The sequence below is a fragment of the Rousettus aegyptiacus genome, unplaced genomic scaffold (genome assembly GCF_014176215.1).
Source record: "Rousettus aegyptiacus isolate mRouAeg1 unplaced genomic scaffold, mRouAeg1.p scaffold_m13_p_9, whole genome shotgun sequence".
Lineage (NCBI taxonomy): Eukaryota > Metazoa > Chordata > Mammalia > Chiroptera > Pteropodidae > Rousettus > Rousettus aegyptiacus.
The window spans coordinates 104707724-104729717 of record NW_023416312.1 but is presented as its reverse complement, the minus strand read 5'-3'; the positions used below and the strand labels follow the sequence as shown (position 1 = coordinate 104729717).

General features: G+C 59.0%; 1 protein-coding gene across 2 annotated transcripts; it reads right to left on the bottom strand.

Moving 5' to 3' along the window:
• Positions 1-84: 84 nt before the first annotated feature.
• Positions 85-20094, bottom strand: MED12 (mediator complex subunit 12). Of its 2 annotated transcripts, XM_036226853.1 has the most exons (45): positions 19770-20094; positions 19149-19253; positions 18769-18960; positions 18474-18633; positions 17331-17512; positions 17030-17140; positions 16669-16923; positions 16158-16304; positions 15903-16002; positions 15639-15775; positions 15313-15444; positions 14831-14957; positions 14164-14393; positions 13729-13809; positions 13448-13618; positions 13106-13250; positions 12892-12942; positions 12543-12661; positions 12236-12379; positions 11637-11800; positions 11301-11432; positions 10665-10892; positions 10352-10496; positions 10078-10198; positions 9691-9792; positions 9499-9612; positions 9086-9261; positions 8758-8937; positions 7695-7766; positions 7252-7382; positions 6915-7076; positions 6638-6749; positions 6381-6470; positions 5810-5919; positions 5536-5671; positions 5133-5294; positions 3955-4329; positions 3611-3761; positions 3283-3479; positions 3031-3108; positions 2726-2943; positions 1099-1438; positions 739-879; positions 456-537; positions 85-359 (listed from the first exon to the last, which is right to left on the bottom strand). In XM_036226853.1, the coding sequence occupies exons 1-45, from the start codon at positions 19866-19868 to the stop codon at positions 316-318; spliced, it is 6651 nt and encodes a 2216-aa protein (XP_036082746.1). In that variant the 5' UTR covers positions 19869-20094; the 3' UTR covers positions 85-315. The 2 variants fall into 2 exon arrangements, with proteins under 2 accessions (XP_036082746.1, XP_016006324.2); XM_016150838.2 differs by lacking the exons at positions 85-359; positions 456-537; positions 739-879; ... (3 more) ...; positions 3283-3479; positions 3611-3761 and having other exon boundaries at positions 4195-4775; positions 19770-19868.
• Positions 20095-21994: the final 1900 nt, after the last annotated feature.

Sequence of the window (21994 nt, the reverse complement as noted above, 5' to 3'; positions counted from 1 at the left end):
AGAGTGGCGGCTCTGAACTGGGAGTTCAGCCGCGCTCCCCGAGGCCCCGCCCATCCCAGATACGCAGACGTCACACGCACCGTCTGCAAAGAAGCTCCGTGTATTGGGTGCAACAGCTCTGGGGCCTCTATATAAATAACATACAAAACCCCACGGCTGGATGCCTCACGTTAACAAAAATACGAAAAAATTATTAAAAACAGGAGCCTGACAGAAGAGCCCCAACCGCCCCTGGTGCTTGGCCGGGAAGGGAACAGGGAATTCGGAGGACAGGGTGGGGCCACATCCGGTGCCCAAGCAGCTCCTCCAGGTGGCTCAGTAGCGTCCAAATATGTTGGTGCTGGGCTGCGGCTGTGTATCTGCGAACAAGCAGACAAGTTCAGGGCTGCGAGGCCAAGCAGGGACAGTGGCAGGGACCTCCCCGGGCGCCGCCGGAATGCAGGGAAGGGGCTTACTGGAGAGCTGCTGCTGGAGCTGCCGGACCAGGGCCGCCGTCTGCTGCTGCTGCTGCGTCTGCTGCAGCCCCTGCCGCTGGAACTGAGGCGGACACGGCAAGCGCGAGATCGAACTCCGACCTTGTGCTCGGACGTTCCACTTTCTCGTCCATCCTCATCTCCCGACCCCTTTTGAGGGCGTCCGGTCTGGCCTCCCACCCCTGTCCAGCAGCACGATGTCCCCTGGCTGCGCGCCCAACCTGCACGGCTGTCCCTGAGCCCGGGGCTGTGGTCTGGCACCTACCTGGGGCTGGGACTGGGGCTGCGGCTGGGGAGGGGCCGACTGCGGCTGCGGCTGCGGCTGCGGCGGCTGCGGCTGCTGCTGCTGCTGCTGCTGCTGTTGCTGCTGCTGTTGCTGCTGCTGCTGCTGCTGCTGTTGCTGCTGCTGCTGCTGCTGCTGCGGGAACATACGAGGCACTTCTCAGGAGAGCACAGCCGCTGAGCCCAGCGCTGGAGGGACGCGGAGCGGGGAACAGGCGGCGTGGAGAGAGCTCTGGGTCCGCGGCCCTCCGTCCACCTTCCGTCTGTCTGCGGCACAACCCGGAGGAGGGGTCTGGGCCTCTCGTCGCCCTCGGGCCCCGTGAGGTCCCCAGGCCTTACTTACCCGCAGGATCTGTTGCTGCTGCTGCTGCTGCTGCCGGATATGGTACTGCTGCTGCTGCTGCTGCTGCTGGTGCGCCTGCTGCGGCTGCGGCTGCGGCTGCTGCTGCTGCTGTTGCGGCTGCGGCGGCTGCTGCTGCTGCTGCTGCGGCTGCTGCTGTGGCGGCTGTGGCTGCTGCGGCGGCGGCGGCTGCTGCTGCTGCTGCTGCTGTGGCTGCTGCTGTGGCTGCTGCTGCTGCTCAGGCAGGATGGGGGCCGAGCGGATGGCAGCCTGGACGCCCTGCGCGCCCAGCGGGGTCAGCGTGCCGATCATGGGTGTTTGCTGCAGTGTCTGGTGTGCGAACCTAACACACGCAGAGGCCCAGACGTCAAGCCACGGGCCGGAGAGAGGCAGACAGAAGGCCCGGGGCCTGACCAGCAAGACACGTGGGCGAGCCATCTCACTCAGGCCTCTTGTCACCGAGCGCGAGAGCCCCTTTTGGGTTCAGATGGCGTTCGAGGTCAGGGAGTGAGGGGCAAAGACAAGAGCCCATCCTAGTGGCCCGTAACTTCACACTTAGGGATTTTTCAGTTCTGTTTTAGCTATTTTCCCACATGAAGCAGTCCTCACCCGGAACGAGGATTTTATGAACGGCCACTGAGGCTCCTGTCCTCGGCACTGCTCCCCAGTGACGCGTCCGCGGCTTACCGACAACCTACTTCTATTGCGCCTTCCACCTGCGTCACCCCAGCACAGGACACTGGCCAGGCCCGTCTCCAGCCTCCTGGCACCTTCCCTATGTGTGCTGCCCACATGTTCAACTCATGACGTGCCCAAAGCATCACGTCACCTTCCTGATCCCAAGAGCCCTTCTGGGGACACGGTCTCAGTGGTCCACTGTGCATTCAAAGCGCTCTTCCTCCGGCCCACGCTTGGCCTCCCCCACCGCTTCCTTGCCACGGGGTTCACCCCCACCCAGCCTCTTCTCCTACCTGTCCTCCCAGCCACCCCACTCAGGCAGGTCCCCATCTCTTCCTGCAACCGCTTTCTGTCCCCTCCTCTGCACAGATCCAAAGCACGGCTATCCTTCTAAGGCCACCGCAAGTCTGGCCTCCCTCATGATGCCTGCTCTGAGGACTCAGGCCCACCGTTGTAGCACCCCACTTCTCCCGGGTCCCCATGTTTCTTCGCAGCACACAGCTGCATACCTGCTTACATCTTAGACTGTGCTGGAGTGTTCCGCTGCCTAAGTCTCATCTCCCCAGCCAGAGGAACAATTCTTTGGGGTGACGAGGTGGTAGTTTTCGAGGAAACATCTTTCCTCACCCCACCCAGGCCCAAGATGGCACTGGCCACACAACGGGCAGTTAACCCACACTGCTAAGTAAAGGACAGCCTCAGGTCCTCCCGACTGTCCCTTATCATCATGTCATAAACGACTTCCCCTCTCTGGGCCTCAAAGAAATGCTGGGAAAGGAAGTGTGAGGCTATGGGTCGCGAGGGTCCCTTCCAGCTCTGGTGTTTTGTAGCCAGGTAAGTATTCTTGACATCCCTAGGTCTGAGTGGCCCCATGAGCTCCTGGCACAGGTTTCACCCCATCGGGTGCTCCTTTGCACCCCAATGTCCTTACGGCCCCCGCTCCCTCGGGTACCTCTGAGTGGAGGCCAGCCCGTGTCCGTAGGTGGGGGCCTGCTGGTGCACGTAGCCGCTGGGGCGCTGCTGCAGGTGGCGAGCGGGGTCTACAAGAGCAGCGTTGGCAGCTGGGTGGGCGCTCGGATAAGGCTGGGTGGAGTAGCTGGATGGCACCATGGTGCTGCCAGGCCCCGTGTGTTGCTGCAATCCCACGTGAGACACATAAGGAGTGTAGCCCTGGGTGGTGTAAGGGGACAGCGTCAGGGCCGACAGTGAGCGGGTCAGAGGGCCTCGGATCCCCACCGTCCCCGGCCTGACCCTCACCTGGGATGTCGGCAAACCGTACGAAGAGTTGGGGGCCATCTGGTGCACGGAAGACTGGGCCAGCATCCCCTGACTCTGCTGAAGAGGGAAAGGAGACCAAGTCAACCTCGGGCAATGCCTTCCGCCATCTCGGCCCCCGAATCTCCTGGTCGGCGCGTCCTTGTGAAGGTCCCAAGCGTCTCCTCAGTTCTGGGACCCTCAAATGCCCCTCTCCCCGAGGGCCCTCCCTACTGCCCCTCTCACTATCTTTGCCTGGAGCTGTTGGCGAAGGCGCTGTCCTTGGGGCACCGCAGGCTGCTGCTGTCGGTACACAGAGGTCTTGTAAGAGGACGGCTCCAGGCCCATGACGCCCGTCATGGTGGCAGGCAGCACTCCAGGGTACGGGGGCCGTGCCGGCAGCTTCTGCATCGGTAAGCGCGGGGGCCGGTACGGGTCCACACGCGGGCCACCTGGACAGCAGAGCAGGCTGAGCTCTCTGGGCTCCTCGGCCCTGCAGCCCCTGCTCGGTGTCCTGCTCCCCCTGGCAGTTCAGAGGTGGGAGGGGTGCCCAAGAAAGGCCCTGCTCCACGCGGGCACGCACCTGCAGGCAGCGGCTGGTTCTGTGTGTACAGGCTGATGGAGCCCTGCCTATAGCTCAGGTGGGGTATGGAGCCAGGGTTAGCATGGTGCAGGAGGTCTGGGGGCACCGTCACACCGTAGGGGCCACTCCGCCCGGGGCCCACTCCGTAGTCCTGCGGGGACGGCAGAGCAGGAAGGGGACGACACTTGACACTGGGGTGAGCTGTGCCAGGACTGATGGGAGCCGGGCAGTGGGTCGCCCTGGTGGACTCCAAGGGCACCCCTGCCCCACCCCCCTGCCCACAAGCCAAAAACGTCAGAATCGTGAGGGGAGCTGCAGAAGAAGCGTCAAGGGGCGGCAGTCACCTCCGTCTTGGCGGCCGGCTGACTGCGCTTCTTGCCCTTGGTAGACTTCTTCTTGCGCTCTTCAGTGCTGGCTGGAGCAGCCCCAGGCTTCTCGGCCTTGGGGGGCTCCGGAGCCTTTTTCTCAGGCTCCAGCAGGGTAGGAGCGGGGGGCTCCTCATCCTCCGGCGGCAGCGGCAGTGGCTCCAGGTAATACGCCCGCGGCCGGGGCCTCAGGTGCGTGTGGTACAGCAGCAAGCGCTGCTGCTCCTCACCACGGGCCACGCGCCGGTCTACCCGGACTGTGCCGAACCAGCCCCAGGACAGTGGCGCTGACGGCTTCAAGCCCTCAAACAGATCCCAGGGGGAGATCTTTTGTTTGGTGGAAACCTGTAGACCCTGCTCCGGAAAAAAAAATGAGAAACAGTGAGCTGCGGAGGAGAGGAGAAGTACCCACTAGCCATCAGAGAAAGTCACGGGCAGGTTCAGGGCAGATGCCGAGAGAAAGACAGGTGGACACGGACGCCACACATGCACGTGGAAGAGAGAAAGAGGCGACAGGGCGATCGTGGGGGCAGCAGAGAGACAGAGAGAGAGAGAGAGAGACACCAACATTCAGAGGAACAGATAGAAACAAGAGAGAGAAGAGCAGGAAGAGAGAGACAGACGGAGAGACACAGGCAAAGTGAGAGTGAGAACGAGAGAGACGGAAAGACAGACACAGATGGGCCAGGGCGAGACTGCATCCGCCCGTGGGTGGGGCCTCGGAGTTTTAAGTCTGCACCCTCTTTTTCCTCTACCTCTCTGCTCCGCACAGTGGTCTGGCCACTCAACGAATACTGCAACTGACGGAGAGAAGGGAAACAAAGTTGTGCAGAGATGGAGGACATATGGGCTGTCAGCAAGACAGAGGGTGGGGTGCGGGCAGGGGCGGAGGGCAGGAGGCAGGCACGGCAGAGGGAAGAAGAGGGTGGGGAGCTGAGAAGTAGGTGCTATGTGAACAGGCGGGTAGGGGTGCTGAGCCCTGGGTGGGGGTGAGGGAGAGACGGAGGAAAGAGGGTGAGACTCCTGAGATGGGGTGAAGGAGCGTAGGGCGGGTGAAGTGATGAGCTAACACCCAGAGCCCGTGGACACCTCAGCCTGACAGCTCTTGTCCAGAGGGGAAAACGGGGTGAGGGGGCCAGAAAGACAAAGGAACCTGCCTCCTTCTTGAAAATGGAATCAAAGCCAGCAATCTTGTTGCCCTTGGTGTCAATGAGGGAGCCCTGCGGCTCACAGGTGATGACATTGCGGGTCTGCTTGGGCAGCGGCAGCAGCTGGTAAACCTTCTCCAGACTGTCTGACTGGCGCTCCCCCAACTCCTTCTGCAGACACAGGAACATGGGACATGAGTTCAAGGATACAGAAGCGGAGAGGGGAGGTCTCAGGGGACAGCACGGCCCGGCAGGAAGGAGACAGTAAATCTTTGCTGCGTGAATAACAAAGTAAACAAACGTGGAAGGGAAGGGTGGAGGCTCTGACCAGAGCAAAGTCCCCAAGGCTGGACAGCCACCGCGAGGTCAGAGGACAGGGGCTAAGAAGATTCCAGTCCCTCGAGCCTCTCACCCACAGCTTCTTCACCAGGTTCATGTAAGCACGCTTGTTCTCCTCCATGCTGCCCTGGGAGATGCTGGACATGTCCGCAGCCAGGGTTCCGTTGATGAGCACGCTCAGCATGTCCAGCACCGTGGTGAAGAGCTCGCTGAGGCAGAAGTCAGGGTGGAAGGGGGAAAAGACAGGTGAAGGTGGCCAGAGGCCTCGCGGTGGCCGCGGCGCAGTGCCCAAGACGTCGCCCCCAAGGCCTCCGAGCGGCGCGGGCGGGGGGCGGCACGGGCCTTACTTGTTGGACTGCATGTCCACGGTACCGCTGATGATGATCTCCAGGAGCAGCACGGCCCACTCCGTGGTCTGCTGGGTGCTGCGCTGCACCGTGTCAAACATGCCGCCCACCTGCCGGGGCCGCGACAGCTCAGTCGGACTGCGCGGGGCGAAGCCCGGCATTTAAGGGACGGCTCGATCGGAACCTGGCTTGAGTGGACTTGGGACGCCTGAGGTCAGCGTTCCAGTTGCACCTGTGATTGGCTACATGGTCTTGGGCCAATGACTTAATAGTTGGCGCCGTCTCTGGGCCTCAGTTTCCTTACTTGTGAAATGACAGGACATGAGCTAAAGGACATCCAGGACTCCATTCAAAGTTCTGAAATGCCATTGCAGGTCTTCTAGGGCCCAGTCAGAACCAAGGACAACTGAGGCACAGTCGCTGCCAGGACCCAGTCTCCCTAACCACCTTCGGGCCCCGCATCCTTTGGGACAGCTGGGCGAATGCCTGAAGCCCCAGAATAGCCTGGGCCCCCGCACTCACCCTTGGCAGACCGACCCCACCCCTCCTCTCGGCCTCGGCTCCCACTCACCAGGTTGAGCCGCAGTTTGAGGGCCTCATGCATTAGCTGCTTCGGTTTGCAATCATCTAAGTACTGGCCATCTCGCCAATTGGTCACAATCTAACACAGAAACAAGGAGACGAATATGACACTGCTCAATGACCCTGTCTCCACTCCAGAGCACCAAGGTGTCATGGGCAAGCAGTGAAGGTTCCGTGCACACGGGGGCCTTTTGGGTGCACCCTTCTCTGCCCTCGCCCCCCGCTCCGCGGCCCGGTCACCTGTACCTGCTGCACCTGGCTGTAGAGGGAGGTCAGGAGCCCCTCACGCTGCTCGTCCTGCCCTTTCAGGCACGTCAGCACCAGGGATAAGAAGGGCTGCTGACTCAACAGGGACATGCTGCAGACCGGGGGAGGACAGACAAGAACAAGAGCAAGATGGCGCGCTGCAGACCAGCCACGCGCGCTCCTGCCGTCCGACTCCCCGCTCCGCCATGGCTTTTCTCTTTGCCCCTTGGCCTCGACCTTGCCGCTCCCCACCCTCGGGCCCCCGGCGCCACCCTACCTCTTCTGCTTTTGCCGATCGCGCTCTTTGCGGGAGGAGGAGCCCAGGTGCTGGCCCTTCTCCAGCTCTTCCCCCGCCGCCTTCAGCACGTGCCCTTGGACTGACGTGGGCAGTTTGGCAATGAGAGGGGCCACCAGCCAGACACCAGAGCGCTCCAGAGAGCTGGACGACACACGCAGTGCACTGGGTTACAGAGGAGGCGGGCACGGGTGGGACAGTCCACCCTCCTCGTTCCCGATGGCCGCGCCCGGCATCTCTGTCCATGCAGCTGACATCACAACGTCACTGCTGGCAGAGGGACGCGGAAGGGGGTAGGTGCTGACACGGTCTCCCCCACCTGAGCACGGGCTTTGTCTTGCTGCCGCTGGGCATATGGCTCGCAGCACTTCCAGATGACCCTGTCTCCGCCGACTGCTGGAAAACCTCGATGGTGGCCTTGGCGATGTTCTCTAAGAGGGAATTCATCTCCTGGGAAGAAGGGGAGGCACCGATGGAAGGAGAGATGGCAGGTGGGTGGGAGGCTGGGGGACACCGCTCCACTGGGGGTCACGTCCCCCAGCACCTGCACATTGCTCCCATTCTCCCCTCTTCTCCTTTACGCAGGTCCTCACAGGCGTGGCCAGCACCGCCAACCTTCCCCGGAGCTCAGAGCCACGACGCTCCCGGCCCAGTTCCCTTATCATTGGCTCCAAACGTCTGCCTTCTCGTTTTCTCTTATCTCACACTCCCCAGGGCTTACAGCGGCCCCGCTCGTGACACGTGGGCCCGGGCACCACTCACATTGTTTGGGGTCTGTTTGATCATGAGCTGCAGCTCCAAGGAAGACTGGCGCATGGTCCACTGGTCCAAGTTCTGTGATAGAGACCCCACGCCCAAACTGGTCATCATCATGTCACCACAGCCACTCATGCCCCCAAAGCCAGTTCCTGATCTGTCATAACTTTAAATCATATACCTAAAAAGACTTATACGGGCCTGGCTCTAAGAAAGACTACACTTAAATAATCCTAAATCGCTCCTATTTTAAAAGTGCTTCTGGAACAGCTTTCGTCTCTCTCGGCTTCCTGTTCCAGGGCCTCGCACCCCTTAGCACCAGGAAGTTCTACTTAACATTTTACCTGAACCCTTGACATTGAAATCTAAGCCTGTTTTTTCTATTTCAAGCCAGTTGCTTGAAAGCCTGTATAGACCCCAAGGCCACTGTTAGCTAATCTCTCTTGGGCGTTATGTGCTCTGATCTAAAGCCACCTCATTCCTTTACCTTGATGGCTTTATTTTTCCAGCCTTCACCGGAATGTCAGTGACAAAGTGGAAAGGGCACGCATGTATCTGGCCTCACACTGACTCAGCCCGCTAGCCCTGTGACCCTAGGCAAGTTGTTTAACCTTTTTAGGCCTCGATTTCCTCACTGGTCCAACAGAGACACTCAAACCTACTTTTTGGGTCATGAAGATTAAATGAGAAAATGCACACGGAGTACCGAGCACAGCACCCAGCACCGTGGGTAGCAGCTACTCAGTGGTGTCCGCATTCATCACTGAGATAGGACCACATTGTCAAACGCGCCAGGCGGCAAACTGGGCCTCCCAGACGCTCTGCCTGCTCTGATAAGCCGCAGCCCTGCTCTGGCCAGAGCTGTGCCCTGCCCGACAGCAGACTCTAGAGCACAGACTGTTTGGCCTCGCCTCCTACAGCCAGGCTGGAGCCGCTTCTCAGCGCCTCTCACCCACACCCTTGCTCGCCTTCCCACCCAACTCCCGCTCTTTTCCCGTCAAGGTTCCCATGTTCCCACCGGGGCAAGGGCCGCCTCGCGCCCGCCGAGGCCCGCGTCCCCGTGGCCTACCTGTAGAATGCGCTTGATGCGCTGCCGCTGGGGGTTCTCCCCGTCCTCGCTGTCCAGCAGCCGGTGGGGGTAGCAGATGAGCTGCATGAGGCGCTGGGCCTGCGCGCTACTCAGCACTGGGTCTTGTAGGTCATTGCTGTCCTCGCACAGCGACTTCAGGCAGCGTTCTCCTACCCATTCCTGAGGAAGCCGATCATCAGGGGATTGGGGCAACCAGGGAGGGGGTCAGGAGTGAGGGGGATGGGCTGGGGGCCGCTGAGAGACACGGCGTGCAGGAGGGAGGTGGCGCGACCATGTTACGTTGAGGCATCTGGGGGAGGAGACTGACCTGCTGGCAGATGCTGCGCAGCACGTACTTGGCATAGACATCCAGACTGGCTGTCTCCACGGAGATGTTGCGGCCACCCTGCCTCCGACCGCCACTACCACCTCCGCCCTCCTCCTCTGGAAGTTCTTCTGTTCCTCCTGTGACCGTGAAGCCTGAACCCTTCAGTTCCGCATCCCCTGTGGTCCGCGGGCGGGAGATAGGGAGAGCACCGTGAGATCCGAACACTGTGCGCACAGCCACCCCGGACCCACAGAGGCAGCGACTCCCCGAATCCTTCCCCACGGGACAGAAATACACTTCCTCCCCAAAGGTCTGGAAGACCACCTTCGGGGCAGAGAAAGACTGCCCTCTGTAGTTTAGCTGGCACTCCACCCTGCACACACTCTGGCCCCGCACCCCTCCTCCCCCCATACCGAGCACAAACACGGCCTTGAGAACGGCGAACACAGCGCCGTCCACGATGCGGTTCTGGGAGGCAGCCAGCAGGTGGCGGTCACAGGAGGAGCGGATTCCTACAGTGGGCTTGTCTGCGGAGGGAGCTGAAGTCAGCGAGGCAAAGTAGAAAGGCCAGAGGGGGGTGGAGTAGCTCAGACTGGGTCACTTACTTCCATCTGACTGGCAAGGATTGAGCTGAGGTGTCTTGAAAAGGTGGAGGAGGATACGGCAGGTAAGCCGGGCCCCTGGCTCGGAGTCCTGTTCACTGCAAGCTGAAAAAAAAGGAAGATGGAGCCGATCAGACAGGATGAAAGTGGGTGGGGGATGACTAAAAGGAGGTGAGGTCAGGCAAAAGGAGAGAAAAAGGGGACGTCCTGGAAGGCTCGCAAGAAGGGAAGGCCGGGGTTAGAAAAAGGCTCCCCCAGACCGAGGCACAGAACGGGACCGGCCTCTGATGACGCCAGGGAGCCCCACACTGAGTGCTAAGAGTGCAGCCAGCAAGTGTGCAGCGGAATCTGGGGTCCTGAAATTCTAGGGGTTCCGGAGTGCTAGTTCACCGGCATTAAGGAGCGAAGGGATGGCGGCACAGCGGATCAGATCCTCCAGGAGCAAACACTGGCGAGCGATGAGGATGGCGACAAAAGTCGCCAAGGAATCGTGAAAAGACAGGTCACTGACCTGGAGGAAGAAGCAGGCAGACATCATGACTCAGTGTGGAGACAGAGTGCCTCCACTCTACAAAACCGTGTCCCTGGATCACCCTGAGTACGCTGACCAGACCCCCGCCCTGCTAAGTGCCCCATGCCCCAGCAGGCCCCTGCCATGTCTCACATCCACGTTGCAGAGGAGGTCATTGAAGCCACAAGTGCCATTGTTGGAAGAGCAACACAAGGCCTTAAGGACCCCCAGCCACTCCGCACTCAGTGACTTGCAGTAGCCCGTCAGCTCTGCACACAGGATCGCGATGTCATTCACCCTGGAGAGAAGTCCAAATGCCCTCAGGAAAAACTGTTCCGCAGAACCTCACACTCACTGACTTTTCCTCTCCACCCTGTGATGATCAAGGTTGCGGAACCTTGCGGCCATCTCGTCCCTCCCCACAGGGGGCGGAGCGGCCTGTCCCCCACTCAGTGTGCCCTATTACCTATCGGGATCATGGTGCCCCACGCAGACGTGCATGAGGGCATTGCAGACGAAGCTGTAGCGGTTAGCAGGGTTCTCGCTCAGACTCTTGCCCAGCCCCGTGTAGGTGAAGGTGTGAGCTGCCGGGTTCTCCAGGGTGTCGATCATGAACTCGGGCGCCCAGCGCATGTTGGATTCTGACGGTTCCACGTTGCAGTAGATGGTGTTCTTGACCTTGGAGCAGAAGTCGCTGCAGGGGTGGGGGAAGGAGATAGTAGTGTTGAAGGTCTGGTGAGGTGGAGGGATGGTCGGTGAGGGGGAGAAAAGGAGAAAGGAGAAAGTGAGCAACGAGGGACCTTGGGACAAGAAAAAGGGAGCTGGGACGAAGCAGACAGGGCAAGGAAGGAACCCAGGGAGGAGGCGCAGGGGCCTCTGGAGGCAGGGAGGAGGGGTGTGGGCCCGCGCAGGTGGGCTGGGGCAAGGCCGGCGAGGAGGAAGGCCCGCTCTCAGGACCCAAGAGCATGTGGAGGACAGACCTCAAGCGCCCCTGCAGAGAGACCAGGGTCCCGGGAATGCGCTCTGCTCCTGAGGCGGGTGCCAATGGGAAGGAGACGGGACGACGTCCCTCTCCCTACCCCTTACCTCCCACCTCTCTTACCTGAAAAGCTCCCCAAATTTGCTCTTTAAATGGCTACAGGAGGTGTAGAGATCATAGAGATAAGCAAGGATACAGCGTTCTGCAGAGGAGCCGTCTGACCGGTTCATCCCATGCTTCACTACGCCGCACAGCCTGGCATGAGGGGGCAAGGTCAGGAGGGTCACCGAATCATGTGCAGGGGCTGGGGCGTGAAGGTACCAGGACATAGATTCAAGTCTCTTGGCAATACAACCCTCCCCCCACCGCCAATGGCATGCGCTTCCCACAGTGAGAGAGCCATGTGCCCTTTCACAGGCCCTTCCGCCCGCATTCCGGTGCCCCTGGAGCCCCGCTTACCCCTCGAAGACCTGTGTCATCTGGTCCTGGTTGAGGATGAGGCAGGCATGGTAGTGCCGCAGGACGGCCACGATGCACAGGCACAGGCTGGTTGTGTAGCTGCCCACCAGGTCTGAGGACTTGAGCAGCAACTCAGCCTCGACTACGCTCAGTTCGTTCAGAAGCTGGCAGAGTGAGTGGGGGTGCGGAATGAGACGTGGCCCGCGCTGTGGAGGGGCCCCTGCCTTTAGAGAGAGTGGTGGGGCCAGGCTCCGCCCACCCCCACTGGAGCTGCCTCGGTGCGGGAGGGCACTGTTGCCACGGGCCACTGTCCTTGATTCTATGAATGGCACTGACTGCATCCGTGATGCGCCCGGGGTCCAGGACACAGGTGTGTGAAGTTCACAGCGGGAGGACAGTCTGTACGCCTCACTCTAGTCCCTCCCGAACCACCCCAGGGAGAACCTGAGCCACCTCTCTTGCCGTGTCTCGGCTCCTGTGATGGCCTTCCTGCCCCTCCGAATAGCCTGGGGCTCTGGCCCATAGCTCGAGTCCTGAGCTGCGCGCCCTGCACGCATGGCCAACCCCCTCCGCCACCCTCATCGCCCCGACTCCCCCACCTGAATGGCGAAGTCGATGAGGCCGCTGATGCTGAGGGAGTACTCCATGAGGTCGAAGATGAACTGCACGTGCTGCACCAGAGGCAGGTGGTAGGACATGCCGAGGGCGAAGCTCGTGATCTGCTCCAGAACGTTCCGGGAGACCTGACGAGGGCAGTGGGAGTGAGCTGGGGGTGGCGAGGGGGGGGGGAAGGATGGTGGTGGGAGGGCATGACTCCAGGAGGCTTAGCCTGTCTGGGGGGACGGCGAGGGAAGGGAAACGGGACAGGATGCCAGAGTGCGGGCAAGGGCTGGCTGAGGCCTGCACCTGCGCCGTGACCTGGTGTTGGTCGTAGTGTGAAAGGTGCTGGAACTTGGCAAAGATGTCTTCGGCGGTGGGGAAGGCTTCGGGCCGGTTGCGGCGCCGCTTCTGCCCGTCCTCCCCACCTGAGGGCACGGTTGAGAGGGACCAGGCAGGAAAGGGAAAATAACTAGTTGACTGGGGCTGGGGAAGGGGGGTGTGGGGAGGATGCTATGGGTGGGGAGGTGGGGAGGGAACGGGGTCAGGGGAGGGAGGGAAGAGGGAGGATGGGGGGCGGGGCGAAGGGGAGACCAGGTGGCCCTTAGAGGCACACAGCGGGGAGCAGGGCGGGTGGCTCGGGTTTACTGCGAGGTACCTAAGAACGTCAGGTCTCCAGGGTCCAGAGGCAGAATTGGAGCAAGCTGGTCTGCAGAGGGGGAAAAGGGGGCAAGTTTCAAAAGGACTAGAGCCGTCAGCGGACCCCGAGAGACAGGATACTGGGACGTGACCAGGTGCACCCTGCGCTGCGGAGGGGAACACTGCCTAGGGCGCCCTTCGAGGGAAGTCTGCCGGGGGAGCCGGGAACCCACCAGTCTCCGCGGTCCCTTTGCGGTTCAGAACCTTCAGGATGTCCTTGGTAATCTTCTTGATGGCATGGCGGGCATCGTCTCGCTGCTTTCCCACCCCAAACAGTACGACCAGCCGCTGGTTGCACTCGTGGCTGCACGACTCCTCCTGCATGCAGTGTGGTGGCACCATCGCACCCGGGCCCAGTCCCGTCCCTCCTCTCACGAGCACGCGCCCACGCCCTCGGCGGCCAGGTGCTCCGGCACTGCCAGGCGCCGCACCCTCGAGAACGGCGCCAACCCCTCTGCAAGGTGGCAACATCCGTGGGCTCAAGACGGCGGGGGGCCGGGCGCCGGGAGCAGTACCTGGGGGATGGGGAAGTGCGTGGCATACTGCACATGGCGCGGCTGGTCGTACAGGACCCCGAGAGTCCCTTCTAGCTTCTCCTTGGCGGGCGGCTTCACATCCTTCTCAATGTCTGCTTTCTCGGGGGACGGGCTGCCCTTCCCCTCACAGGGCATAGTCGGGGAGAACAGCTGAGAAAGGCGAGAGGAAGGGCCGCTTAGAGGACACAAGGGCTGGGGGACACGAGGAGGCGTGATGGGGCCTCGGGGGCTGGGGTCTTGCACGGTGGGCTCAGACTCACCGAGAAGTCAGGCTTCTCCATGTCCTCAAACAGCACGCTGGAATTCGGGTCGATGTCCATGGACTCCGAGAGCCCCGGATCCTGAGGGCACAAAACACAAGCGCAGGGACTTTATCCCCTGGGACCTGCTCCCCCATCTAGGAAAGGTGGCAGGGCAGTTGGAGGGAGGGGACCGTACTGGAGAAAGCCTGGGGGTCCAGATTCACACGTTGACCAGGCATTTAACGACACAGACCTGTTTCCTTCAGCTTAAAAATGGGGATACAGGTACCTCATAGGGCGTTTGTGGGGAGCAAAGGGAAAAGAACGATGTGACATTGCCTGGTAGACCGTGAGGCACTGAGCAGACACTACCCTCATAATTGGGGGACTCTGGGGACCAGGAGGATGGGAACAGGAGAGGAAGCCGTCGCAGGCCAGAAGGAGCTCGCTCACCTCCAGCTTGCTGCTGCTGCTGCCCTCGGCCTCCTTGCGCTCCGGGTCATCAGCAGGGTCATCAAAGGGAGACGGAGGCCGGGGCCCAGGGGCTCCAAAGGCAAGGTCCCCTCGGGAGATGAGGGTGCAAGTGTACATGTTGTGGGAGAAAACATCGTGTCGGATGAGTTCACAGAACAGCAGCACCAAGTTAAAGAACTCCACCCGCTCACTCTCACTCCGGGGGTCCGCTGGATGGGAGGCAATGAGAAGAGCCGAGTTAGGGGAGCACGATGCAGGGACACGCCCGAGGCACGCTCCGCGGGCGCAAGCCAGGAAGAGCCACCGAAAACAACGCGTGGACAAACCCAAGCCAAAAACTGCTGGGGGACGAAGCGCGGTGGGGTACCCCACCTCCTGCCCCCCCCCCCCAGCTCATCAAGGAATAGGGCATCTCTGCCACTAAGAATCCGTGACAATGCTTTGATGGCACCTTCTGGTTTTTATTCTTTTTCTCTACGCCGTTAAACTAGAAGATGACCAAAGACTAGAATCATGTCCAAAAGTCACTCTGCGTAGAGCCCGAGACAGAAATATATACCAGAAGGCCCTCGATTATGCTTTCTGATGACAGTAGCAGGTAACTGAGTCTAGGCCGAGGTAAGCAGAGGGTGGCAGGGGTCCATACTCAGCATGGGAGCCTGTGTGTCCAGAAACTGCAAGAGGACATCCTGGAAAATGGGAGCACTGGGAGCAGAAAGGGAGCCAGAGGCGATGGAACCTTTCTCATCGGCGCCTTCGGATTCTCCGCAGCGCTGTAAGAGAGGACAAGCTGCAGGCCTGCTCTGTCCGTCTCGCGCTCCTTCGTCATCGCAATGCGGGGGGGACCGCCCGTTTGCGTCCGCCCCCAGCTCTGCACTCCCGCTGCCCCTGCGACCTCCACGTTCTTCTCCGCCTCCCGACTGGAGCCTTCATGGTGACTCTAGCTCCGACCGCGGTCCACTGCTTTCTACTTTGGCCTGTGGTCCTCGACTTCCCGCGGCGGCTCTCTAGCACTTCTTTAGCGTCACAACTTCCACTTTGGTCCCACTACCAGCTCAAGCGTCACCGACCCCAGCCGCCTGCCACCGCCCCACCGGCCAAGCACACTCTTTGATCTCCACCCCCAACCTCAGCCTCAATCTCTGCCTGTCTCTTCTCCAGCAGCTTGGCCACCACCATGGCACGGTGCCGACCCGAGCGCTTGCAGCTGACCGCCCATTCACACAGCAGTGATACCACAGCATCATCGTCTGATGAGATCTGGAAACCAAAGGAGGACAGGGGTGAGTACAGTAGCGCTGGGGGCCGGAAACCAAGCTCCACCTTCTGAAAGAATGGGTCCCGTCCTCACGCGCACTGGCCCAGTCGGCTCTCTGCTCAGCCGCCGTGGCCCCCATGCCTCGCCACACCTCCCCGCACTGTTTTATTCTCACACACTGTCCCTTCTTGCTTACCTCGTGCCCATCCTTGCTAGGGCCCAGGCCAAAGATTCGGTTACATAGGGAGTCGAGGGAGTTGCTGAAGTCAGAGCGCTCGAAGCTATGGCTGTCCAGCACCTCCAAAGTGTGGAGCACCCGTCCAATGGTGAAGCCTGTGCAGTGAAAGTGGCAAAGGGGACCTTCGGAGACCTGCTGTGATCCGGCTCTCAGACCCATGTGTCCTCGCCACCCCGCCCTTTCCCCAAACGTCCTTCTTACTACCCGTCCCCTGGCACCCACCTGCAGTCGCTTCCTGGCACTTATCAAAAGACCAGCGAACCTCGACGGCCTGTCCTCGCTCCTTGATCTGCTGCTCAATCTCCCGCAACTTTGCACGGACCTGCGACATCGAAAAGGATGGCTTTAAGGACGTACCAAGGCGGACAAGAGGCCAGGGCCCCAGGCTCCAGTGCCACACTACGAGTCGCTACTTCCGAAACTGCAACTGGGCCTCGCCTCCCCATCTGGGGATACCAGGCAATCGGTCCGACTTACCTGCTGAGTGAAGGCACTATTGCCATCGGGCATAGGCAGGTTGGAGGGGGCGATTGGTAGGTGGTCAAGCGGTGAGCCGGTTTTAATTCGGCTATCAGTCAGCGAGTAGTGCCAGACCAGAGCACTGGGACAGCACAGGAGGATGGTCTGCCAGACAGGAACCGGAAGCCATACTCAGTGACCGGGGCTTCCGGCCCAGAATCCCACCCATTGCAAGGCCAGGCCTTAAGAGCTCTGATCCAAAGTGATTCTGAGTCCCTGGGTGGCATCACTCCATCCCTGAAGCCCTCCCCGTCCCCACTCTCCTAAAAGCCTTCGGCCCTACCACTTGGCCCCAGAAGAGAACTAGGCGGAAAGGAATGAAGCCCCCATGAATGACAAGCAATCGCCCCCAAGGAAGTAGCCGGTGCCGATTCTGCCCTCCAATTCACGATTACCCCCGTTCTCCAGGACACGCACCCAGCTCCTGTCGGGATGCCTCTCAGTACGCCCCTGGGCACATCCAGCCTACCTGAAGGATACAGCTGAGGCCGAAAACCAGGGGGCGGTGCTGAGGGCACATGAGCAGGTCGCTGAAGGGCGTGGAGGGTGTGCTACTAGTTGGGGGCTGAGGGGCAGGGGCAGTGGGCAGTGTGCTTGTCGACTGAGCAGACATGACATGAGACGAGTGACTACTGGTGCCGTCCAGCTGCAGGGCCAGTCTCCGTGTGCAGAAGTAGGCGAGGCGGCGGGAGAGGTATGCGGACTGGACGAACTCCCCAGAGTACTGCAAAGACGGGACGAGCGAAGCCTCAGTTCTCTCCAAGGGACCGTGCACTGACGTGTCATCCCTCCTTGGATCCTCCCTGAACCCCCCAAATCCCAAGCCTTACTCGAAGCAGCAGTGGCAGCAGCAGTTTAAGCAATTCGTCCTCTCCAGGGCGGATTTTCTCAAAACACTCGAGAACCCAGGTCAGGAACTCGTGCCTGTCCAGCATGCCATCCTGTGGGTACCAGGGGTGGTGGGAGCATTAGTTTGGCCCAGGGACTATTAGAGGTGAAGCAGGTAAAGTCAATGGCCGGATGGAGAGAAGCATGACTGGGGCGAGGTGGCAGGCGGATTCCGTTCTCTACCAGCAAAGTGAACGATCAGGCTCAACACAATGTCCCTACGTGACAGGCCCTACTTCCTACCTGAAACATGAACATGGCCAGCTTCTCATTGTAGTCCCACTGCCGGATTGCCACCTCTACATCATGGGGCAAAGGCCCTATGGTGGAACCACAGCCCCCACTGCCCGCCGGCCCCGGCCGGTAGTACTCAGCCATCTTTTGCAGCTGCTCCCACAAATACTTCGTGATGATCTGCGTCCATTCTAAGGGAAAGGCGGGAAAAGGGCTATCACATACTGTCCCTCTGCTTAGAACACGTTCTCTCCCCTGCCTCGTCCCCAATCTCCATGCAGTAGCCCCCCCATCCGCAGTTTTTCTTTCTGCGGTTTCAGTACCCACACTCAACTGTGGTCCAAAAATGTTAAATTTCCCCAACCATCGACACCATCGGGCTCTGTGACACAGGGAGTCTACAGCAGCCTAACGCTACGCCGCGACGCAGACGTCATTCACCTCGCTTCACCTCATCACAGAGGCACTGTGTCCCCTCACATTGTCACAAGAAGGGCACGTACAGTACAATAAGATATTTCAAGAGGCAGAAACCACATTCTCACACGACTTTGATTACGGTATACTGTCACAATTGTTCTATTTTCTTATTTGTTACTGTCTTTCCTCTCTGTGTCTAACTTGTAAATTACTTTATCATGGGTCTGTATGTTCACGAAAAGACACAGTATCTAGAGGGCTCGAACACTCCGCAGTTTCAGGCCTCCACTGGGGGTCTTGGAATGCATCCGTCCCCGGATCAGCGGGGACAACTATTGTCCTAAATCCTATCTATCCTCTTAGGCTCTAGTCAAATGCCACCTTCCTAAAGCCTTCCCAGGGGTCTCCGAAAGAAAGTAATCTTTCTGTCCACTGAAGTCTCAAAGCAGCTTTTGCCTCCCGTTTTGCCACACACTGCCTTCCATATTTAATGATGGGATTCGCCCACACGCCTTGGCAGCCCTACTGGACTGCAAGCTCCCGAAGGGCAGGGGTTAGGTGCTGGTCATTGTCACAGGCCAGCACACACACACAGTAGACACCCCAGCTAGCCACTGGTCACTGATTGTGAGAAGGCACCGTACGAGCAGAAGCAAGGAATACAGATGGCCAAAGGTCAGTCACTCCTTAAAGCGATCAGTGCTGGGACCCCCAGTGTTAGGAGTTACTCACCCATGAAAGGGTCAATGACATGTCTCTTCTTAACCTTGGTCTCACTGATTGCTGCATAGTAGGCACAGGTCATCTTAATGAGCCAGGCGGCCCTCATCACAGGCACTGTGTATTTGGCTAAATACCCAAACACTTCTTCCTTCTTATTGAAAATGGGGACCTGATGGGACATTGCAAATCATGAGACTTCTACCACCCCCACGAGCTGGCAGCCAATCAGCTCAATGTGAGCCTAGGAGGGTACTTGGTACCCATGCTGACCTCCTAGGCCTGAGGGCAGGGAACGATCTCTCACCTTCTTGGCTAGTTGTGTGAGTGGCTTGGTGCCAGCCAGGTCAGTGAACCAGGTGTTAATGGCAGTCTGGGATCGTGCAGTCACCAGCCAGAAGTTGTCCTTCTGGTTCACTTGGGGCTTCCTGCGCCCAGTGTCCGGGAAGGTGTTACAACGTAACTTCTCTGCAATAATGCTGCTGAAGTTGGAGCTGATCTGAGGGAAAACAAGGGGAGAGAGGTGGTCGTGCCTCCGCAGGGCCAGCGACAAGCATTGTGGGAGCAGTAGCTTAGAAAGGAAAACTCAGCCACTTAGGTCGGCCCTGGAAGTCTTCCTGACCCGGAGCCTTTGCTCCTTCTCAGATTCTTGCAGCCTTTTCCTTCAGCCTGGCAGACTTTTCTCACCTTGGCAGGGTTGAAGTTGACGTTCTTGGCACTGCCATGTTCATCCCCAGAGACCGCAGGCTGGTTATTGAAACCTTGTTTCACATTCAAGGCCGTGAGCTCGTCCTGAGGCAGGAAAACAACATTGTAGCGTTTTGTTTCCCCGGGCGCTGGGTGGTGGGAATGGGCGGCAGGAGGGGGCGGGGCGGGCGGGGGAGCGGGCAAGGTAGGAGGATGCGAGCCGCTCGGGTTGTTATTCCGAGGTAGGCCCCGGTATTCGTGTGGACCCCACCCTGGCGCCCACCGTCGCTCGGATCCCCCATCACCCCACGCTCGCTGCACATCTCCGCTCCCCGGCGAGCTGGCCGCGGCCGCGGCTCTGCAAGGCTCTCACACAACTTTCCGAGGGGCGCGTGGCAGGGGGCGCGTGCAGCGCGGCCCCTCCGGCGGCCCCCATGCACCCCGGGAAGCACCCCCTGCCCTCCGGGTCCCACGCTCAGCCATCCACTTTACTCTTGCCCCTTTCGGGACTTTCGCTCCGCCAGCCGCCCCGCCCCGGCTCTCCTCCCGCAGAGCTCGCTGCTCCCCTCCCGGGCTGACCGCTGGCCCCGGCCCGGCGAGAGCCCCGGTTAATGCACGCACCTCCTTCTGCTTGGGATCTTGAGGATACACATCGGGAGGCCCCAGCCGCGGCCGCTTCAGGGGCCGGTGCTCGTAGCTCAGGATCCCGAAGGCCGCCATCTTGCCCAGCCCGTAGCACCGGAGGCTCCGGCCCGGCCGGCTGCCGGGAGGGGGAGAGGAGCGGCGGGGAGGGGGGGGAGGTGGCGGTGGCGGGGACGGCGGCCGAGAGACAGCAGGGGGCACGTCAGAAAGTCCCGATCATTGCCGACAACTACCGAGGGGAACCGAGGGACGCCGGGAACCGTCGGACAATACCGACCGCAGCGGGCCGGGGCGGGGCCGGGCGGCGTGGGGCGGAGCTGCGCGCCCGGGAGCGTTGCGACCGGCCGCGGGAGCCGGCTTTCTCACGGCCCGCAGCCCGGCGCCGCCCCCGAGCCGCGCCGCGCGCGGATGCGAACCTGCCGGCGCTGCCGAACCGTGCCCGGCGCTGGCCTCCTGGCGCCTCGCTCGCTTCTCGGCCTGGAATCGCTCCTCCGTAGTGTCCGCAGCACTTAGAGACTCTTGCGTTCCGCGAGCCCCTTTTTCTTTCCTCGTTTCCGCCTGGGGAAAAATGGGCGTAACTGATAATGTCTAAGAAAGAACCTTCCTGAAGATTAGAACCTCTGTATGCATAAGAAAGCACCCATTAAACCCTGAGGGGTCCGATCTAAGCCCTCGAGGTCTTATGTCCTGGCACCGAGATTCTTAACCTTTTTACATTTGCAACCCCTTTGACATGCTGATGGCAGCTGTGGCGCTTTTCCAGAAAAATGCGCCTACATGCAAGATGTTAAGTGCTTTCCAGGAAGATGCTCCTTTCTTAAGACCACTGAAATGCAGTAAACATACGATCATACACAGTTTCATGTATACAGCATGCTTAATGCAACATTTATGTACCCAAACAGGTGAGTGATCACCGTGAAAAGTCTAGCGACAATCTTACACCCTACAACGCTGTTACAATGTCACTAACTGTATTCCTTATGCTGTCCGTGACAGCCCCATGACCTACTTCTTTTATATCCGGAAATTCTGAAACTCTTATTCCCCTTTGCCTTTCCTCCATTTTTTAATTTTTCAGATACACTTAACATTCAATATCACATTATATTAGTTTCACGTGTACAGCAAAATGGTTAGACATGCTGCATAAGTTTACGAAGTGATCCCCCAGACCAGTCTAGTCCCCACCTGGCACTCTATACACGGTTATTACAGTATTATTTACTATATCTCTATGCTTTACGTCCCTGTGACAATTTCCTTCCTCACCCGCCACCCTCCTCTCATCTGGCAACCATCACCTCGTTCCCTGCATCTGTGACTCTGTTTCTGTTTTGTTCTTTAGATTCCACAAATGAGTGAGATCATATAGTTTTTGTCCTTCTCTGTCGGACTTATTTCATTTTTCATTATACCCTCCGGGCCTACCCGTTTGTCGCAAATTGTAAGATTTCATTCCTTTTAACACCCGAATAATATTCCATTGTATACATGTACCACCTCTTCTCTATCCTATTGTCTATTCATGGGCACTTAGGTAGCTTCCATACCTTCGTTATTGTAAATAATGCTGCATATATCTCTTCATAAGGATGCATATGTCTGTTTGAATTCGTGTTTTGGATTCTTTTGCATGAATATTCACATGTAGAACTGCTGGATCATAAGTTAGATCTATTTTTAAATTTTTGAGGAACCCCCAAACTGTTTTCCATGGTTGCTGCACCAATTTTCAATCCCCTCAACACTGCACGAGGGCTCCCTTTTCTTCACGTCCTCACCGACACTTGTGGTTTCTTGATTTATTGATGCTGGCCCTTCTGACAGGTGTGAGGTGATATCTCACTGTGGTTTTAATTTACATTTCCCTGATGATCAGTGACCTTGAGCATCTTTTCGTATGTCTAATGGCCATCTGTATGTGCTCTTTGGAAAAATGTCTATTCACGTCCTCTGCCCATTTTTTAATTTGATTGTTATTTTTTGGTGTTAAGTTGCACGAGTTCTTTATAAATCTTGGATAATAACCCCTTATCGGATGTCATTGAGGGATATCTTCTCGCATTTTGGAGATGGTTACTTTTGTTGTGCAAAACCTTTTTACTTTTATGTAGCCCTATTTATTTATTTTTCCTTTTGTTTCCCTTGCCCAAAGCTAATATTTTGTTCAGGATTTTCCCATCCATGTTTATCAGGGATGT